Raw genomic sequence first — 19,225 nt, 5'->3', positions numbered from 1 at the left:
CTTAATTTTCAGGCCATTTTTTGCGATTTGGCACTGCCTTAATTTAACGGACAATTGAACGGTCGTGCGACGCTGTACCCAAATACAATTGCAGTCCTTTTTTTTCCCCACAAATAGAGCTTTCTTTTTGGCGCTATAAACAAAAAAAGAGTGACAATTCTGAAAAAAATATTTTTTTTTTTCACTTTCTGTTATATAACATTTCCAATTAAAAATTTTTTTAAAAAAATCTATTTTTTTCATCATTTTAGGGCAATTTGTATTCTGCTACATAGTTTGTGTAAAAAAAAATCGCAATAAGTGTATTTTGAATGGTTTGCGCAAAAGTTATCGCGTCTACAAACTAGGGGAAAGATTTATGTCATTTTTATTTATTTTTTATTTATTTACTAGTAATGGCGGCGATCAGCGTTTTTCTTAGCGGGGCGGCGACATTGCGGCAGACAGATCGGACCTCTAACTGACACTTTTGCTAAAAATATGCACTGTTACTGTAATAATGACACTGGCAGGGAAGGGGTTAACACAAGGGTGATCAAAGGGTTAAATGTAAGCCTAGGGGCGTGTTTACTAGAAATGACCATAGAGACCTGTGATCCTATATAGAAGGATCACAGGCGCTCTGTGATCATTTCAGAGAAAAGAACGGTCAGCTGTGTTTTCAACAGCCGCCCGTCGTTCTCTTTTAGCGGGGAGCGATCACGGGTGGCCGGCAGCAATCAGTGCTGTCAGCCCCGTGCATCGTCATCCCCGCTGCCTAGTGGGGGTGGAAGCGCGCCCCCTAGCACCAGACGCGCGACTGACATAGTCCTAGGGGCTGCCTGCGGCAGTAAAACTGCGGCGGGCGGTCTGGAACTGGTTAAATAATCCTTAGCTTAACCACTTGCCGACCAGTCACTGGGACTGTACTGCGGCAAAGTGGCTCGATTCCGTCCAGCGACGTAGACCTACGTCGCTGGACTCCTCCCCCTGTAGGCAGCGCTCACGCGCCGCCGGAGGCTCGCTCCCGCTGTTTTCAGTCACAGCGGGAGTCGGGCCAGGGGAGGAGTGGCGGCGATCGCCGCTGCTCTTCCCCGATCGTCGGGGAATCGAGTCTGGAGATCCGCCCGCTTGTGTAAACAGAGCGGGCGGATCTCGTAAGTGACAGGCAGGGTCAGATTGCAGGGTTCAGCATAGCTGAACATCCGATCTGTCCCTGTGTCACTCAGTCACCTCCCCCCACACACGTCAGTAAGCACCAGGCATACATTAACCCCTCCCTCTCCAATAAAATTAACCCCTTCCCTGCCAGTGTCATTTTTACAGTAACATATATATAGCACTGATTACTGTAGTAATGTCACTGGTAACCCCAAAAGTGTCAAAAATGTCAGTCAAGGGTCCGATCTGTCTGCCACAATGTTGCAGTCCAGCAAAAAAAATCGCAGATCGCTGCCATTACTCGTTAAAAAAAAACACCAAAAATGACAGAAATCTTTCCCTTAGTTATTAAACGCGATAACTTTTGCGCAAACCAATCAAAATACGCTTATTGCGATTTTTTTTTTACCAAACATATGTAGCAGAAAACAAATTGGCCAAAAATGTAAAAAAATTTAGATTTTTACCTTTTTTGGGGGGGGGGGGGAATTGCATATAAAAAAATTTAAAAAATATTGTTAATTTTTTCAAAATAAACGCTCTTTTTTTGTTTATAGCGCAAAAAGTAAAAATCGCACAGGTGATCAAATACCACCAAAAGAAAGCTCTGTTTGTGGGAAAAAAAGGACGTTAATTTTGTTTGGGTACAGCGTCGCACGACCGCGCAATTGTGATTTAAAGTCGCACAGCGCCGAATCGCAAAAAGTGGCCTGGACGTAAGACAGCAAAATACTCCGGTGGTAAAGTGGTTAAAGAGGTTGTAAACAGTGTTAATTTCGTCAACTAAAATATTTTCGTCAACTAAATTAACATTATTTTAGTTGACTAAAAAAAGACTAAGGGTGTTTTCACACTTGGTGCGATTGCCTGGTCCGAACCCGAGTTCGATTGCTCCCACTCCCCCTGCCCTCGATGGACTGTGTTCACATTTGATTTTTGTATCCGAACCGCGGTACACTTGTGTCATCAAGCTGCAGCCGGCGCATACTCGTGTTGCTTGCCAATTGCTGTAAATGAGAAGGTGCCAAAATGGATAGAATTGCTTGCTTTGGTATGATTGCGTTCTCATCAGAAGCGAACCGTACTGGAGATCACATGAACCGTACCCCAGACCACCCTGTTTAGGTGGACTCGGGTATGGTTCGCGGGTTCAAAGACAGTGTTCACATCATCAAAAAGAACCGAATTCTGACGTCAATCGAACCCGGGTGCGCACCAAAAGTGCTAATGTGAAAACACCCTAAAACAAAAACAATTCAGAGGACTAAAATAGGACTAAAACTAAGATGGCATTTTAGTCAAAAGACTATAACTAAAATTAATCGAAAATTTACATCAAAATGAACACTCCTCTGCTGGCCATTTCCAAATCGGCAACACAATTCCATCCAGAGCCGGTCATAATCGCACATTAAAGTTTAAACGTATTGCACCATTGCATAAGTAAGGGGCATCTACTAAGCTGCTGAAAGAGAACAATTCAGAAAAAAGGCTTTTTTTATAGTTTTTTTGTAAGAGTTTACAGTTTATTTTAAAGTTGCTCTTCTGTTTGTCAAAAAGCAATATTTTTTGTTTGTTTATGAAACTTGGTTTTATTTATAAAGACGTTCTATATCACAATGGCTAAGACCCCGTTCACACTGGGGCGACCTGGTCGCCTGACAGGTCGCCGTAGGTCGCCTGCCACACAAGTCGCTCCGACATAGAAAAAGGGTCCTGAGCTTCTTTGGGGCGACCCGGAGCGACCTGCATTGACTTCAATGTCATGAAGTCCGTGCCGGCCGCTCCGAGGTCGCGGGGCGAGCTGCGCGCCGCGACCTGTGAGGTCGCCCCGGCAAGTCGGATCGCCCCAGTGTGAACGGGGTCTAAGTGCTGGTTCACACTTGTGCGATGCGGGAACGCTGCGAATATGCGTGATCCCTTCAGCGGACCTTCAGAGCGCATGCACCGCTGGTGTCCGCGGCTGCATGCAGGGTGAATATCTCCTAAACTGTGCAGGTTTAGGAGATAATAATTTTACCTACAGTTAAGCTTTATTATAGGTTTTATTATAGGCTTACCTGTAGGTAAAAGTTAAAAATCAGAGTATACTACCACTTTAAGGGGGCAAATCCTTCCGGTCCAGAGGTGGTTAAGCAAATAAATTTTGATTCTTCTTTTTTCCAGAATGGTGCAGCTCTACATTTAGCAGCACATGGCAGTGGAACAGACAGGTGTGAAGGGGCCTTTAGGTCTCCTTCTTCGTATGGCTGCCCTGGCCGAGTCCTCTATTTGCACCTTTCCTTCCTCTTCTATATACAGTAGAAAAAAAAAAATGTGCTGAGAAACATGAAGGGGTCAGAAATGATGTGAAGTGGGAAATATAGAGCGGATAGTCAGCGGATCATGAATGAAAAGTTAGCAGTGTGGTTAGCCCTTGTGGGCAGGGTAACTCCAGGACAGCGCAGCCGGATGGGAGTCGGATAGTAGGCACAATTCAGTTGTATTAAATGAAAAATGTGCAGCGCTCTCGTGCTTTAGGCAGACAAACGCTGTTTGTGCCCCAGAACTGTACCACTTGTGACTCGCCGTGTTTACTCCTATGAATCAAGAGGAGCGTGCGACCTCTCCCCAGCCAATCCGATCGCAGCAGACGCACGGGAACCAAAGACCGGTCAGCCTCCCTCTTTGCTCCCGGATTCTGGCGTCAATCTTGATACCGATCTTGAATAAGCCTCCTATATATACAAGCCGGAACATTCCCAGCTTAGGGAACACCTTCCATAGAACGCAGATATCAGGGCGTACGCTTTCCTGAGGTGTGCCTGAAGATGTGACAAAAAAAAAAAAAAAAGTCAGATTTTGGTTTCCCTTCACTAACTTTACCGTGCAGTAAGGATGTGATGTACTCTAAAATTGGATTGACTATTGCAAGCCACCTTGATTGCTGGAACTTGTGGTTCCATGACCTGGTTGGAGAAAGCTGCTTAAAAAAAAATGCGGTACAAGCCCCGTATTGCACATGCGTTTATGTGCGTCAAGCATTTGACTAAAAATATAGTTTATTTATTTATTTATTATTATATAGTTTATTTATTTATTATTATATAGTTTATTTATTTATTATTATATCGTTTATTTAATTATTTTTATTATATAGTTTATTTATTTATTATTATATCGTTTATTTATTTATTTATTATTATATCGTTTATTTATTTATTATTATATCGTTTATTTATTTATTATTATATCGTTTATTTATTTATTACTTTATATGGACATTACTGCTGTATCATATATATGATTGTTACGGACTTTATATATATTTATGTTTAAAGCCCTCATATCTAATATGGGCATATATACTTAATTATCCACAGGATTTCTCTGTTTTACTACACTATAAAAGGCAACATTAGCACTTTATTTATTTATTCAGCTTTTTTCATAGGCGCATATAGCAGCGCGGACATCTTTTTTGGTTTTCAAAAAATATAGTGCTAACCACTAAAGCAATTGCGCACAGGATAGTAAAGGTGATTATGTGAGTAATTTAAATATTTTAAATGATTTTAACCACTTAAGCCCCGGAAGATTTTACCCCCTTCCTGACCAGGGCCTATTTTGCAATTCGGCACTGCGTGACTTTAACGGACAATTGCGCGGTCGTGCGACGCTTGTACCTAAACAAATTTGACGTCCTTTTTTCCCCACAAACAGAGCTTTCTTTTGGTGGTATTTGATCACCTGTGCGATTTTTTGATCATGCGCTATAAACAAAAAAACAGCGTCAATTTTGCAAAAATAACAATATTTTTCAAATTTTTTTATATGAAATTCCCCCCCAAAAAATGTAAAAATCAAAATTTTTTAACATTTTAGGCCAATTTGTTTTATGCTACATATTTTTGGTCAAAAAAAATCGCAAAAAGCGTATTTTGATTGGTTTGCGCAAAAGTTATTGCGTTTACTAATTAAGGGAAAGATTTTTATCATTTTTTTTTTAACGCGTAATGGCGGCGATCTGCGATTTTTTTGCGGTACTGCGACATTGCGGCGGACAGATCGGACCCTTGACTGACATTTTTGACACTTTGGGGTTACCAGTGACATTACTACAGTAATCAGTGCTATACATATGCACTGTTACTGTAAAAAGGACACTGGCAGGGAAGGGGTTAACTTTTTTTTGAGAGGGAGGGGTTGTGTGTGTCCCTAGGGGCGTGATTCTAAGTGTGATTGGCTGTGGCTTGAGGTGTAGGAACAATGATCAACGGTCCTACATAGTAGAACCGTATGATCACTGTTCATACACAGGGGAGAATGACAGGCGGCTGTGTTTACATTAGCTGCCTGCCTTTCTCCCGCTCTAACGGACGATCGCGAGTGACCGGCGGACATCGGGTCCTCCGGGCACACGTGCGGGGGGTCCATGACCGAGCGGGAGCGCGCCGCCGGCCTCCCCAGAGCCTCACAGGCTAGTGACGTACCCATACGTCACTTTGCCTGTGAGGGGCTGACCGCCGCAGTATATGTACTTGCGGCAGTCGGCAAGTGGTTAAATAATTTCTGACGAAAAAAAAATTAAGTATTTAAATATTAAATATTAAATAGGTTTGTGAACTAATTAATTAATTAATTGAGCAGCACGTCAAACGAGCAACAGAGCTCAGAATATGATAAAAATGGGTATAAATGTAAATAATAATGACTCCTCCTAATAAAAACCAATAACAGCTAATGCTAAAAGGAGAAGCTGTTATATATTACTTTGGACTTGATTTCACAAATATATATAATTCATTTTTCACAATTGTCACTACGTCACGCATATTATATTTTGGATTTTTAGCTGTTATTGGTATTTATAGGAGGAGTCATTATTATTTACATTTATACATTAACTGTTATGCATTTTGAGCGCGGTCCTTTTTATCGTCAAGCATTTGAGCATCAATGGATTCCATTGACCAGTATATTAAAGCGTAACTCCACTTTTGTTGAGAAAAGAAACATTCCCCTCTGGGTGATCTCTGTACATTGCAGGGATTGTAACAAACTTTGTTGCAGATTCCTACCTTTTGTTATTCTGAAGAAATCATTGTTTGTTCCTCTGTGCTGAGTGGGTCTAATGGGAGTGGTTTCATAATTATCAATCAGCTGTGGCATCTGCAGAGCACTAATGAGGAAATCTGGACCAGCATCCCTTTAGACGTGATCCTATTGGGAGTATCTCATCAAAAATGACATTTTTTGTTGCAGGGGATGCCAGAAATCTGACTTGTATCTTAGGCAGACTTCTGGGAAAATTGGTTAGCCAATCACACAAGCAGGAAATGATGTTTCTGGGGGTGTGGTCAGTATACATTCTGTATATAAAACAACTCCAGGCATTTGAAGAAAATGACAGCGGCTGCAGATTGAAAAGGAAATTGTTAATAACGTTCAATTACAATGTGATTTGTGTCACAATTGTATACGCTATATTGTTTTTTCTTTGTTTGCTATTTTTTTCCCCCACGAAAGTGTAGTTACCCTTTAAAGTGATTGTAATGCTCCTTTCAGATGACAAAGTCGTGCAATTTGCATGGCGACTTTACAGTGCGGTTTTGATGCAATTTTTGGCGTGATTTTGATCTGACTTTCCATTCTCCTGACCAAAGTCGCATCAAAAGTTGGACCAAAGTAGTGCAGGAACCTTTTCTGAAATTGCAGCTACTTCTGTAGTGTCAGTAGAATCTGCTTTAAAAAAATACATTGAATTTCACATGTCCTGCGACTTGGGGTCTCAGAAGTCGCACAAGTGTAAAGGGAACAAAAAATGTATGTAACAAACATGTTATACTTACCTGTGTAATGGTTTTGCACAAAGCAGCCCCAAACCCCCTTTTCTCGGGTCCCCTGCTGGCACTCCTGGCTCCTCCCCCTGCTGAGTGCCCCATAGCAAGCCACTTGCTATGGGGGGCAACTTGTGTGGGTTCAATCCCAAGCCATGCCCCCCCCCCCCCCCAAAAAAAAAAATGTTAAAACTATATTTTCGAAAAAGTTGCATAGGGGTCAGTAAGCAGTCTGGGGGGGAGAGGAGTGGGAAGCCCAGCTACATAAAGCACATAAACTACGCTGGGACAAGATAACAGGTAGCTATGGAACCAATGTACCAGTGAATTCCTCACCCCATGGGAATGCAGCTGATCAGCTGTGACTGTGTCAGGAAGACAGAGAAATGGGGGAGAGAGATGAAAAAAATATACAGGCTGGAGTATAGGAAGAACTGCAGGGAGAGAAACAAAGTTACAGAGATAACACAAACTCACCTAGCAGAGCTAACATTAAAGCCAGCGCTGAGGGGGGGGGGGGGATTAGTGACAGACGACAATTGTGTCTCTCTTCCTTTAGCAGCTGAAAGCTGGCAGCAGGAAGAGGGGGAGAGACGAGCTTCTATCTGCTTTCCTTGTGTGGGCCCCCCTGTGTGCTCGGGCCCCCTACAAGAGGACCGGTGGTCCCCCCATATCAGTGGCCTTGGTAGGAGCCAATGGCTCTCACTGCTGTCTCTGAGCCAATGAGAAGAGAGAGAGCTCAGGTTAGTATAAGGGAGGGCTGGGGGTATAGAATGCATTAGGGTAAAAAAACCTTCTGCCTTTATGACCACTTTAATTTATTCTGGCCATTAGAATGCTTTAACGCTAGAACGTGCCTAAACGCATCCAGCATTTAGACACATTTAGGCGCATTCAGCATTTTTACTGCTCCTCAGCTCCTCTCCTGAATGTGCTTTTGATGTTTTTTTTTTTTTTCAGCCTGTAAGTGGGGGGGACTGTGATATGATGGGGGAGGGGGGCTTCTGATGTAAAGGGGGGACTCTAAAGAGATGGGGTGGGGCTTCTGATGTAAAGAGGAGCATTGATGTGATGGAGGGATTTCTGATGTCAAAAGGGGGCTCTGATATAAAGGGCGACCTCTGAAGGGACTCTGATATGATGGAGGGAACTCTGACTTGATGGGAAGGGGGGGGGGCTACTGATATAAAAGGGTGCTCTGATTTGATGGAGAGACCTCAGATGTAAAGAAGGAACCCTGAAATTATAGGGGGGGGGGGCTGATGTGATAGGGGATTTCTGGTGTAAAGAAGAGACCCTGAAATGTTTGGGGGGCGGGGGGCGGGGGGCTGATGTGATTGGAGATTTCTGATGTAAAGTAGGGCTTCTGTTTTAAAAGCGGATCTGATGGGGGGGACTCGGATAGAAGGAGGCACTCTGATGTGATGGGGGGGGGGACTTCTGATGTGAAAGGGGGAACTGAATTTTTTTGGCCCATGAATATTTGTAAAATATACGATGTGGTCCTCTTACTGAAAATATTGGAGACCTCTGCTTAAGTGTGTATTCCCTCTACTTCTTTATTCAGTGTGGCAAAGCTATTTCAGCCAATCCTCCATCTTCAACATTGCCACTCTTACTGCACATGCTCCAGTTTTCCCATGCTATGTCTTGAGCCCAAGCGTTATATGAAAAAACACATCTGCTGCATCCCTTTAGACATGCTTTCTCCTCCCTGCTGGCATCTGGGCGTTGCAGATATAAGCTGTGCAATCTGTATCAGAAGCAGAGACATGAAAAAGTCCAGAATATTGCTGCACTCCTTGGTAACTTTATTGAAGTATTAAAATCACATCACAGGTATGACAGGAACATAAAAGGTAACGCGTTTCGTGTTAAGTCAGCGCTTACTCAAACCTCATGGTTCTGAGTTCCTGTTCGCAATGTGTGAGAGTCGGTCACTCACCTACAGTGGCATTTCTTTTGCTTTGCTGACCTGTATAAGAAGCAGATCTGAGTGTGATCAAGCAACTGATCAGCAGATTACACAGCTAAAGTCTGCAGCACCCAGTAGACAGCAGGGAGGAGCATACATGACTAAAGGGATTCTTTGAATGCGTTCTTTCACATAAGGCTCAGGGTCAGAGCTTCATTACATATTCAAACAAATAACCGCCCCACTAATAGACTGAGAGGTGCAGAGGTACATGGGCTACCTCATGTGATCACAAGATAAAGAGGCAAAAAAAAGGTATCTGAGCATAGTGAAATGAGGGGATCTATGGCCGGCTATTGTTGGGGTCTTTTTTTTAAGCTGGTATGTAACAAGTAGCTCTAATGGGTTTACACACAATCTAATTTTTTCCTAGAGTAACCTAACGATTATGAGTTATTAAGAAGAAGAATACTTTATACCCCCATAGCGAAGGAATGGCTCACACCCGCTCTTCTTTCTTGCAGCGCTGCAAAGACCGCCTGAACTCCTTGGCAATTTCTGTCATGAACCAGTGGCCGGGCATCAAGCTGCGGGTGACCGAAGGCTGGGATGAAGATGGTCATCATTCCGACGAATCTTTACATTATGAAGGGCGAGCGGTGGACATCACCACCTCCGACAGGGACCGGAATAAATACGGCATGTTGGCCAGGCTGGCGGTGGAAGCCGGCTTCGACTGGGTCTACTACGAATCCAAAGCTCACATCCACTGCTCTGTGAAGTCAGGTAAGACGGCTGCCTTCTATACATTTCTATAGTAGGGCCTCCAGTCTATATCGTCTACGTATTGCACTGCTAAAGATAACATTGTCCTACATAGTCTGATATCTGCGTCTAGGCTTATCGTTCATACTGGCTGTTCAGAGCATGAAATATTGTCTAAGATGTATATGTGGATGTGTTCAGGGTAAAGTTGACCTCCGGGTAGACCAAAAAATGCATTGTTGAAGTACATTTATTGTTATTCAGTTCAGCTAGTCTTGTGATCCAGGCATCCCTGCCAGACAGTACAATCAGATCCTATGCCACCCAGCTAACTACACTACAGCAATGCAGCCTGGCCAAGGACCAGCCTAAGCCTTTGAATTGACAATTACCAACCTAAAGCTGTCCATAGGCACTTTGTTTTTTTTGTTTTATTTTTCGTTCAGCCAGCGGGCCGAATGAAAAAACAAACTGATTTCTCCATCCACACAAACATCCCCCTCCTCCCCCTCCAGGACATTGTATTCTGACAGCGGGAATCTCTACTGTCAAAACACACTGATCAGCTGCTGCAGCCGCTGATTGCCCAAGACTTTCCAAAATACGCATTCAACAGAAGTTGATTCGGCTGGTTCCTCCTGGATCCATCAATGGCCAGCTTACGCTTTTGAATAGACTAGTAGTTTTCAAACTGCAGCCCAAGGGCCAGATGCGGCCCTTTGCTAGCCTTTATCTCTTTATCGGCTCTTGGGTCACTATTCCTCCCACTGACACCAACAGTGGGCATAATATCTGCCACTGATACCAATGATGGGACACTATTCCTCCCACTGACACCAGTGATGGGGCACTATTCCTCCCACTGACACCAATGATGGGGCACCATTCCTCCCACTGATACCAATGATGGGGCACTATTCCTCCCACTGATACCAATGATGGGGCACCATTCCTCCCAATGATACCAATGATGGGGCACTATTCCTCCCACTGACACAAATGATGGGGACACTATTCCTCCCACTGATACCAATGATGGGGCACTATTCCTCCCACTGGCACAAATGATGGGGCACTATTCCTTCCACTGATACCAATGATGGGGCACTATTCCTTCCACTGATACCAATGATGGGGCACTATTTCTCCTACTGATACCAATGATGGGGCACTATTCCTTCCACTGACACCAGTGATGTGGCACTATTCCTCCCACTGATACCAATGATGGGGCACCATTCCTCCCAATGATACCAATGATGGGGCACTATTCCTCCCACTGACACAAATGATGGGGACACTATTCCTTCCACTGATACCAATGATGGGGCACTATTCCTCCCACTGATACCAATGATGGGGCACTATTCCTCCCACTGGCACAAATGATGGGGCACTATTCCTCACACTGACACCAGTGATGGTGCACTATTCCTTCCACTGATACCAGTGATGGGGCACTATTCCTTCCACTGATACCAATGATGGGGCACTATTCCTTCCACTGACTCTAATGATGGGGCACTATTCCTTCCACTGATACCAATGATGGGGCACTATTCCTTCCACTGACACCAATGATGGGGCACTTTTCCTCCCACTGACTCTAATGATGGGGCACTATTCCTGCCACTGACACCAATGATGGGGACTATTCCTTCCACTGACTCTAATGATGGGGCACTATTTTTCCGAATGACACCAGTGATGGGGCACTATTTCTCCCACTGTCACCAATGATGGGGCACTATTCCTCCTCTTACAGACCACCAACCCTGAGGCCATGTTTATTCGCACTGGTGCTGAGCTTGGGAGCTTTTCGACCTCCACTGGCCACAATCCATCAACCCCCAAAGTCTGAAAGACACTAAACTGGCCTTTTGCTGGAAACATTTGGAGACCTCTGGAATAGACAATGAAGAAACAACAGCACACTATGCTCTTCCCCTTCTAAGAATGTCCCCTGTATTAGACTGACACCACTATACAGTACAGTAGAGTCCTGGTTATGAATGCTAACTCTCTCCCACGCCAAGTGCTGCTGTGAAAGCTATTATAAATGGCTAATATAATGATACATATAGGCAGTTCAATGAAAAAGTTATTTTTTAAAAAATCTATAGCTGGAATAAATTGTGGTTTTTTTTTTCTATAGCTGCCTGGAGGTCAGCTTTAAGGGGATCTATAGCCTTCTGAAGGTTTATTGTAGATATATATGTGACTGAGAGCAATTTATTGTAAATGATTGTGTCAGTTTGTATCATTGTTGTAAAAGCCTGCTTTCAGTGCATTGTTTATAACTATATGGGGCGGCCATATTTGTTCATTGTATTTGTTAATGAAATACTCAGCCTGTGCTTCTTTATTACAAGTCTCCCAGACAGGATCTGTGCGATTAAAAAAAAAAAAAAATATATATATATATATATATATATATATATATATATATATATATATATATATTTTTTTTTGTTTAATACATATTTTTTTTCCACCAGTATTTATATATATATATATATATATATATATATATATATAACTATATAAATACTTTAGGAAAAAATATATGTATTAAAAATAAAAAAGAAATAAAAAAGAGAGAGAGATATTTGATATATTTTTCCTTTTTTTGTAAATATATAATTGTATCTAAATTCTCTAATGAAGTGAAACAACCACAGTGATCCTGGTATAAAATCTCTGTCTGCAGTCTCTAATGAAGTGAAACCCCCACATTGATCCTGGTGATCTCTGCCTTGGTTTTGGGTCCTGCGAGGCAGCAGGCTTTTTTATTCATGGAAGTATGGATGATGTTTTTTGTATGAAATAATAAGGCTGACACGCTGTATACTGATCTTTAATCAAGTCTGATATAAATAATCCTATTAATGTCTGGTAATGTTTTTGAAAATGTTCTCTTTATGTATAATTTATGACTGTAATTCTCTATGAGATTTTCAATAATTGTAATTATTGTAACAATTATTAGTATAAATATTAGTGTAAATATTATTCACATATTACATTTAAATATTAGTATAAATATTAGTAATTATTGTAATAAGTGTATTTGTAATTCTCTATGAGATTTTCAATCATTGTAATTATTGTAATATTGTAATAATTATTAGTATACATATTAGTATAAATATTATTTAAATATTACATTTAAATATTAGTATAAATATTAGTAATTATTGTAATAATTATAATTGTAATTCTCTATGAGATTTTCAATAATTGTAATTATTGTAATAATTATTAGTATAAATATTAGTATAAATATTATTTAAATATTTACATATTCAATTTAAATATTAGTAATTATTGTAATAATTGTAATTCTTTATGAGATTTTCAATAATTGTAGATATTGTAATAATTATTAGTATTAATATTAGTATAAATATTATTTAAATATTTAAATATTACATTTAAATATTAGTAATTATTTTAATAATTGTAATTCTCTATGAGATTTTCAATAATTGCGTGTTATCTGTGTATTCTGTCCTGTGTAGCTTAAAGTAGATGTAAACCCAAGTAAGTAAGTAGATGTAAACCCACTAAAATCGCATAAACTGCAGAATGTTAGTGACATTTCAGAGATCATTTGCAATATTTTTCAATGTGTCACTTTAATAAAAGATTCCCTGGTCATCCTGCCATGAAAGATCCTTATTCAGGCACTTCCTGTTATAGGGTGACAACACTCTGTCCCTGTCTGCCATTGCTCCCCTGCGTTGTCACCATGTCACATTTGCTTCCAAATGCTGATTGCGCAAGCCTGTTCCGCTGTTGTCACCATCAGCCCCATGCAGCCATGGCTGGAGTGCATGTAGACAGAAAGTGCCTGCAAAGGGGCTGCAGGAGATCAGCAGCTTTGGGATGCTAACAAAAATTAAAAAAAAAAGGCAAAGACAGTATTTGTTATTTTAAAAATGGCAAATGTTTATGATACACAAGCTAAATGTCATTTAGTTCAGGTTTACATCTACTTTAATGCAATAGTGATTGTGTTTTACAGCTACTCATATGTTTATGGGTCATGTCAGACCCCCAATGCTACACTGAACTGGATGTCCTGTATTATAAATGATTCATGTCGGCAGGTGGGGATGCTGACTGCACTGTCCTATAAGCAGAAGGAGATCCTAAAAATCTGTTTATAATTGCAAGGGAGTGAAAAAATTGCATCAAAAATGACTTTTGGGTAAATGATGCAATACGTTTTCTTCTGATTATTATTATTATTATACAGGATTTATATAGTGCCAACAGTTTGCACAGCGCTTTACAGTGTGGGGGAAGACAATACATAGTACTTCTATGACATGTCACCTTCCTTTTTTCATGATGTCAATCTGCAGAATAGTGGAATTCCACCCTTGTGTTGTTCATTTTAGATTTAGTAGGGAAAGGTTAATATTATGGTGTCACCGGCCTCCTAGTGGAAGTTATGGAGATTGCACCCCACAGAGGACAACCAGGAGGATCGGGTTATGGCTGAGTCCCCACTCTCCATCTATGAGATCACAGACAGCGATAAAGACCCGGTGAATGATAAAAACCCTGCCTCACCCTATTCACCACTAAATCTGTGCAAACTTATATACAATGGCCAGGGATAAGAGCATTCAGACATTCACTTACAGTTGAATATGTGTATGAGATGGAGCCAGACTAAGGGAAATGGCAGTAAAGGAGTTAAAGTGGACCTTAAGACCGCATGAATAAATTCCTGGTATGTCACAAAAATACGCCAACAGTATCATTTTTAGGAAAAGCTCAACCATTTATCATTGAATGAAGCCCCTGAGCTCCAGTCCAGTGGCTTTGCCTAGACTGAGATGATGTCATCGGTCTGCTGCAGGCAGGAGGAAGCATTTCTTCAGTCTCCTTCCTCCCCAATGATTTAAATATTTCACGGTACCTCTGTAGCAAGTCAATATTTAAAGCTCCAGGCCAGTAAATTTGCCTAGACTGAGATGATGTCATCGGTCTGCTGCAGGCAGGAGGAAGCATTTCTTCAGTCTCCCCTCCCCCAGTGATCAGACTGCAACATTGTAACTTTGTAGCTAGTCAAAAATTAAAGCTCCAGGCCAGTAACTTTGAAAGCTCCAGGCCATTAACTTTACCTAGACTGAGATGATGTCATCGGTCTGCTGCAGGCAGGAGGAAGCATTTCTTCAGTCTCCTTCCTCCCTATGATCTAAATATTTCATGGTACCTCTGTTGTGAGTCAAAATGTAAGGCTCCAGGCCAGTAACTTTGCCTAGGCTATGATGATATCATAGGTCTGCTGCAGGCAGGAGGAAGCATTTCTTCAGTCTCCTTCCTTTCAGGGCCGGTTCACATTTGTGCGATCACAGAGATCGCATGTAATTCGGAGCGCAATGCTCCAAAAATGACATGCGATCTCTGTGCGGTGCAAATTTCAGCCATACAGTTTGTATGGCTGAATTCGCACCGCAATCGCTCTAAATGCGCACAAGACCCTTTTTTTTTATCCGCAGCAGAATCGGATCGCATGGTAGTTCACACTAGCGCGATCTGATTCTGTGCGAACTTGCAGATCGCACTGCGATCTGCAAGCTCAACTGGGGGTGTCGTTAACTTTTAATTGACACCCCCTGCATATTGCATATGGCAGTGTAAACTGCCAGGGGTGCGGATGCGATGCGGGAACACGCTGTATATTTGCAGAGTTCCTGCATCGCACAAATGTGAACCGGGACTCAATGATCTAAATCAGGGGTCTTCAAACTATGGCCCTCCAGTTGTTCAGGAACTACAATTCCCATCATCCAATTTATGTCTGTGAATGTCAGAGTTTTACAATGCCTCATGGGATGTGTAGTTCTGCAACAGCTGGAGGGCCGTAGTTTGAGGATCCCTGATCTAAATATTTCATGGTACTTCTGTAGTGAGTCAAAATGTAAAGCTCCAGGCCAGTAACTTTGCCTAGGCTGAGATGATGTCATCGGTCTGCTGCAGGCAGGAAGAAGCATTTCCTCAGTCTCCCCTCCCCCAGTGATCAGACTGCAACATTGTAACTTTGTAGCAAGTCAAAATTTAAAGCTCCAGGCCAGTAACATTGCCTAGGCTGAGATGATGTCATCGGTCTGCTGCAGGCAGGAAGAAGCATTTCCTCAGTCTCCCCTCCCCCAATGATCAGACTGCAACATTGTAACTTTGTAGCAAGTCAAAATTTAAAGCTCCAGGCCAGTAACTTTGCCTAGACTGAGATGATGTCATCAGTATGCTGCAGGCAGACGGAAGCATTTCTTCAGTCTCCCCTCCCCCAGTGATCAGACTGCAACATTGTAACTTTGTAGCAAGTCACAAGGTTATAAGCAGCAGCAGGAGCTGGTCTGTGTCAGACATTTGTGAACACAGCACTGCACAGGCTCCAGGATTTACCTGAATATGTCGCCTCTAAGCCGGTATCTCTGTCCAGGCAGTAGATGGTGACCTTGGATAGTGCCGAAGCAAAGATGGCGCCATCCTTCTGGAGAGGAAAGCAGATGAAGGCATTGTTGGGGGAGGGGGAGTACTGTGATCTCTATGAGAGGTAATAAACACCTGGAAGGGTCACACTGACACCTAACTGAGCATGCATGGACTTACTATGAAGAATATAAGTGATCCTCGGTCTGATTAATGTCTGGTACACAAGATGAGAAACATGCATTCTGATCGTCCGATAATTTATTCGTTATTACACAGAGCCGATTACAACAGTTCATGTGAAATTATCCCAAGGGACAAGCAGGAAAAAAAATTTTCCCGTAAGATAACAGAACGGATAATTTTTGTTTGCCACTTGACCTCCGGAAGATTTACCCCCCTTCATGACCAGGCCATTTTTTGGTAGACAGCACTGCGTTACTTTAACTGACAATTTGCGCGGTCGTGCAACACTGTACCCAGATTAGATTTCTGTCCTTTTTTCCCCACAAATAGAGCTTTCTTTTGGTGGTATTTGATCACCTGTGCGATTTTTATTTTTTGCGCTATAAACAAAAAAAGCTAAAAAATTTCGAAAAAATAAAAATAAAAAATTTGTTTCTGCTATAAAACATAACAAAAAAAAAGACGTCTTTCTAAATTTAGGCCAAAATGTATTCTGCTACATTTTTTGGGTAAAAAAAAAAAATCCTAAGTGTATATTGATTGGTTTGCACAAAAGTTATAACGTCTATAAATTAAGGCATACAGTATATACTGGAATTTTTATGTATTTATTTTTCTTATACTAGTAATGGCGGCGATCAGCGAATTATAGCGAGGACTGCGATATTGCGGCGGTTATAGTGTCTACAAACTATGGGGTATATACTGGAATTTTTATGTATTTATTTTTTTTATACTAGTTATGGCGGCGATCAGCGAATTATAGCGGGGACTGCGATATTGTGGCGGTTATAGCGTCTCCAAACTATGGCATATACACAGGAATTTTTATGTATTTATTTTTCTTATAGTAATGGCGGCGATCAGCGAGTTATAGCGAGGACTGCGATATTGTGGCAATTATAGTGCCTACAAACTATGGGGTATATACTGGAATTTTTATGTTTTTTTTTTTTCTTATACTAGTAATGGTGGTGATCAGCGAATTGCAGCAGGACTGTGATATTGTGGCGGCCAATCTGACACTAACTGACACTTTGTGACACAAGTGACACTAATACAGTGATCAGTGCTAAAAAGATACACTATCAGCCCCGGTTCACATATATGCGATGACAGACATTGCATGTGATTCGGAGCGCACTGTTCTGCAAATCACATGCAATGCCTGTGCGATGCGAATTCAGTCATACAGATTGTATGGCTGAATTTGCATCGGATTCGGACACAACTCACACAGGACCCTTTTTTGGGTCCACAGCAGAATCGGATCGCATTGTGGTTCACACCTATGCGATCCTATTTATCTCCGAACTAACAGTTTGCACTGCGATATGCGAACTGATCTGGGGCTGTCGTTAACTTTGTATTGATACCCCCAGCGATTTGCATATGGCAGTGTGAACTGCCTGCGATTTAAATGCAATGCGGGAACCCGCAGTGGATTCGCAGGGTTCCCGCATCACACATGTGTGAACCGGCACTCACTGTAATAGTGGTTAAACATCTGGGGCGATCAAACGGTTAAATGTGTGCCTAACCGGTGTTTTTGTGTGTACTGTGGGAGGAGTTTTTGTGTGTAATGTGGGAGGAGTTTTTGTGTGTACTGTGGGAGGTGTTTTTGTGTGTAATGTGGGAGGAGTTTTTGTCTATACTGTGGGAGGAGTTTTTATGTGTGCTGTGGGAGGTGTTTGTGTATAATGTGGGAGGAGTTTTTGTGTGTACTGTGGGAGGAGTTTTTGTGTGTACTGTGGGAGGTGTTTTTGTGTGTGCTGTGGGAGGAGTTTTTGTGTGTACTGTGGGAGGTGTTTTTGTGTATACTGTGGGAGGAGTTTTTGTGTGTACTGTGGGAGGAGTTTTTGTGTGTACTGTGGGAGGAGTTTTTGTGTGTACTATGGGAGGTGTTTTTGTGTGTAATGTGGGAGGAGTTTTTGTGTGTACTGTGGGAGGAGTTTTTGTGTGTACTGTGGGAGGTGTTTTTGTGTGTACTGTGGGAGGAGTTTTTGTGTGTACTGTGGGAGGTGTTTTTGTGTGTACTGTGGGAGGAGTTTTTGTGTGTACTGTGGGAGGAGTTTTTGTGTGTACTGTGGGAGGTGTTTTTGTGTGTACTGTGGGAGGAGTTTCTGTGTGTACTATGGGAGGTGTTTTTGTTTGTACTATGGGAGGTGTTTTTGTGTGTACTGTGGGAGGAGTTTTTGTGTGTACTGTGGGAGGAGTTTTTGTGTGTACTGTGGGAGGAGTTTCTGTGTGTACTATGGGAGGTGTTTTTGTTTGTACTATGGGAGGTGTTTTTGTGTGTACTGTGGGAGGAGTTTTTGTGTGTACTGTGGGAGGAGTTTTTGTGTGTACTGTGGGAGGAGTTTCTGTGTGTACTGTGGGAGGTGTTTTTGTGTGTACTGTGGGAGGAGTTTTTGTGTGTACTGTGGGAGGAGTTTCTGTGTGTACTATGGGAGGTGTTTTTGTGTGTACTGTGGGAGGAGTTTTTGTGTGTACTGTGGGAGGAGTTTTTGTGTGTACTGTGGGAGGTGTTTTTCTTGCTTTGCAGGGAAACAAAATCCAGCACATCCACGCTGACAGGACAGAGCTCTGCATTGTTTACATAGGCAGAGCTCTGTTCTGGTGTTATTCTTGCCAATCAGCGGGTGCCGGTGGACATCCATTGGCCGGCACCCGCTGATCAGCTTCTGTTGTGACTAATCACAGCAGAAGCGGCGCTCCGGGGCCAAATGTTTGCCAAGATCTAGTACAGGAGAGCCAATTTGTCGCCGTATAACGTCGGCAGCAAGTTGTTAATCAGATCAGTATTCGTCAAAAGAAAACCGAGCATGCTCAGAAACGAAAGAATACATTACAATACAATACATTACATCATCGCAGAGAGTTATATTCTATCGTATGAGAATTTTCAAAACTCTAGTAAACTATTTGCATGCAAAAAAAAAAAACAGAC

At 42.0% G+C, this 19,225-nt stretch overlaps 1 protein-coding gene across 2 annotated transcripts in view; it reads left to right on the top strand.

Annotated features, from left to right (window-relative positions):
* Positions 1-19,225, top strand: part of IHH (Indian hedgehog signaling molecule) — a 159,551-nt gene that overhangs the window by 75,849 nt on the left and 64,477 nt on the right. For both annotated transcript variants that reach the window (XM_082260103.1, XM_082260104.1), the window contains exon 2: positions 9,399-9,660. In XM_082260103.1, the coding sequence (XP_082116229.1) occupies positions 9,399-9,660 (262 nt within the window). The remainder of the gene's footprint in view (positions 1-9,398; positions 9,661-19,225) is intronic.

Source organism: Pelophylax lessonae (genome assembly GCF_965119305.1).
Source record: "Pelophylax lessonae genome assembly, chromosome: 6".
Classification (NCBI taxonomy): Eukaryota; Metazoa; Chordata; class Amphibia; order Anura; family Ranidae; genus Pelophylax; species Pelophylax lessonae.
Note: the sequence above shows the minus strand (reverse complement) of the source record. Positions and strands in the feature narration are given on the sequence as shown.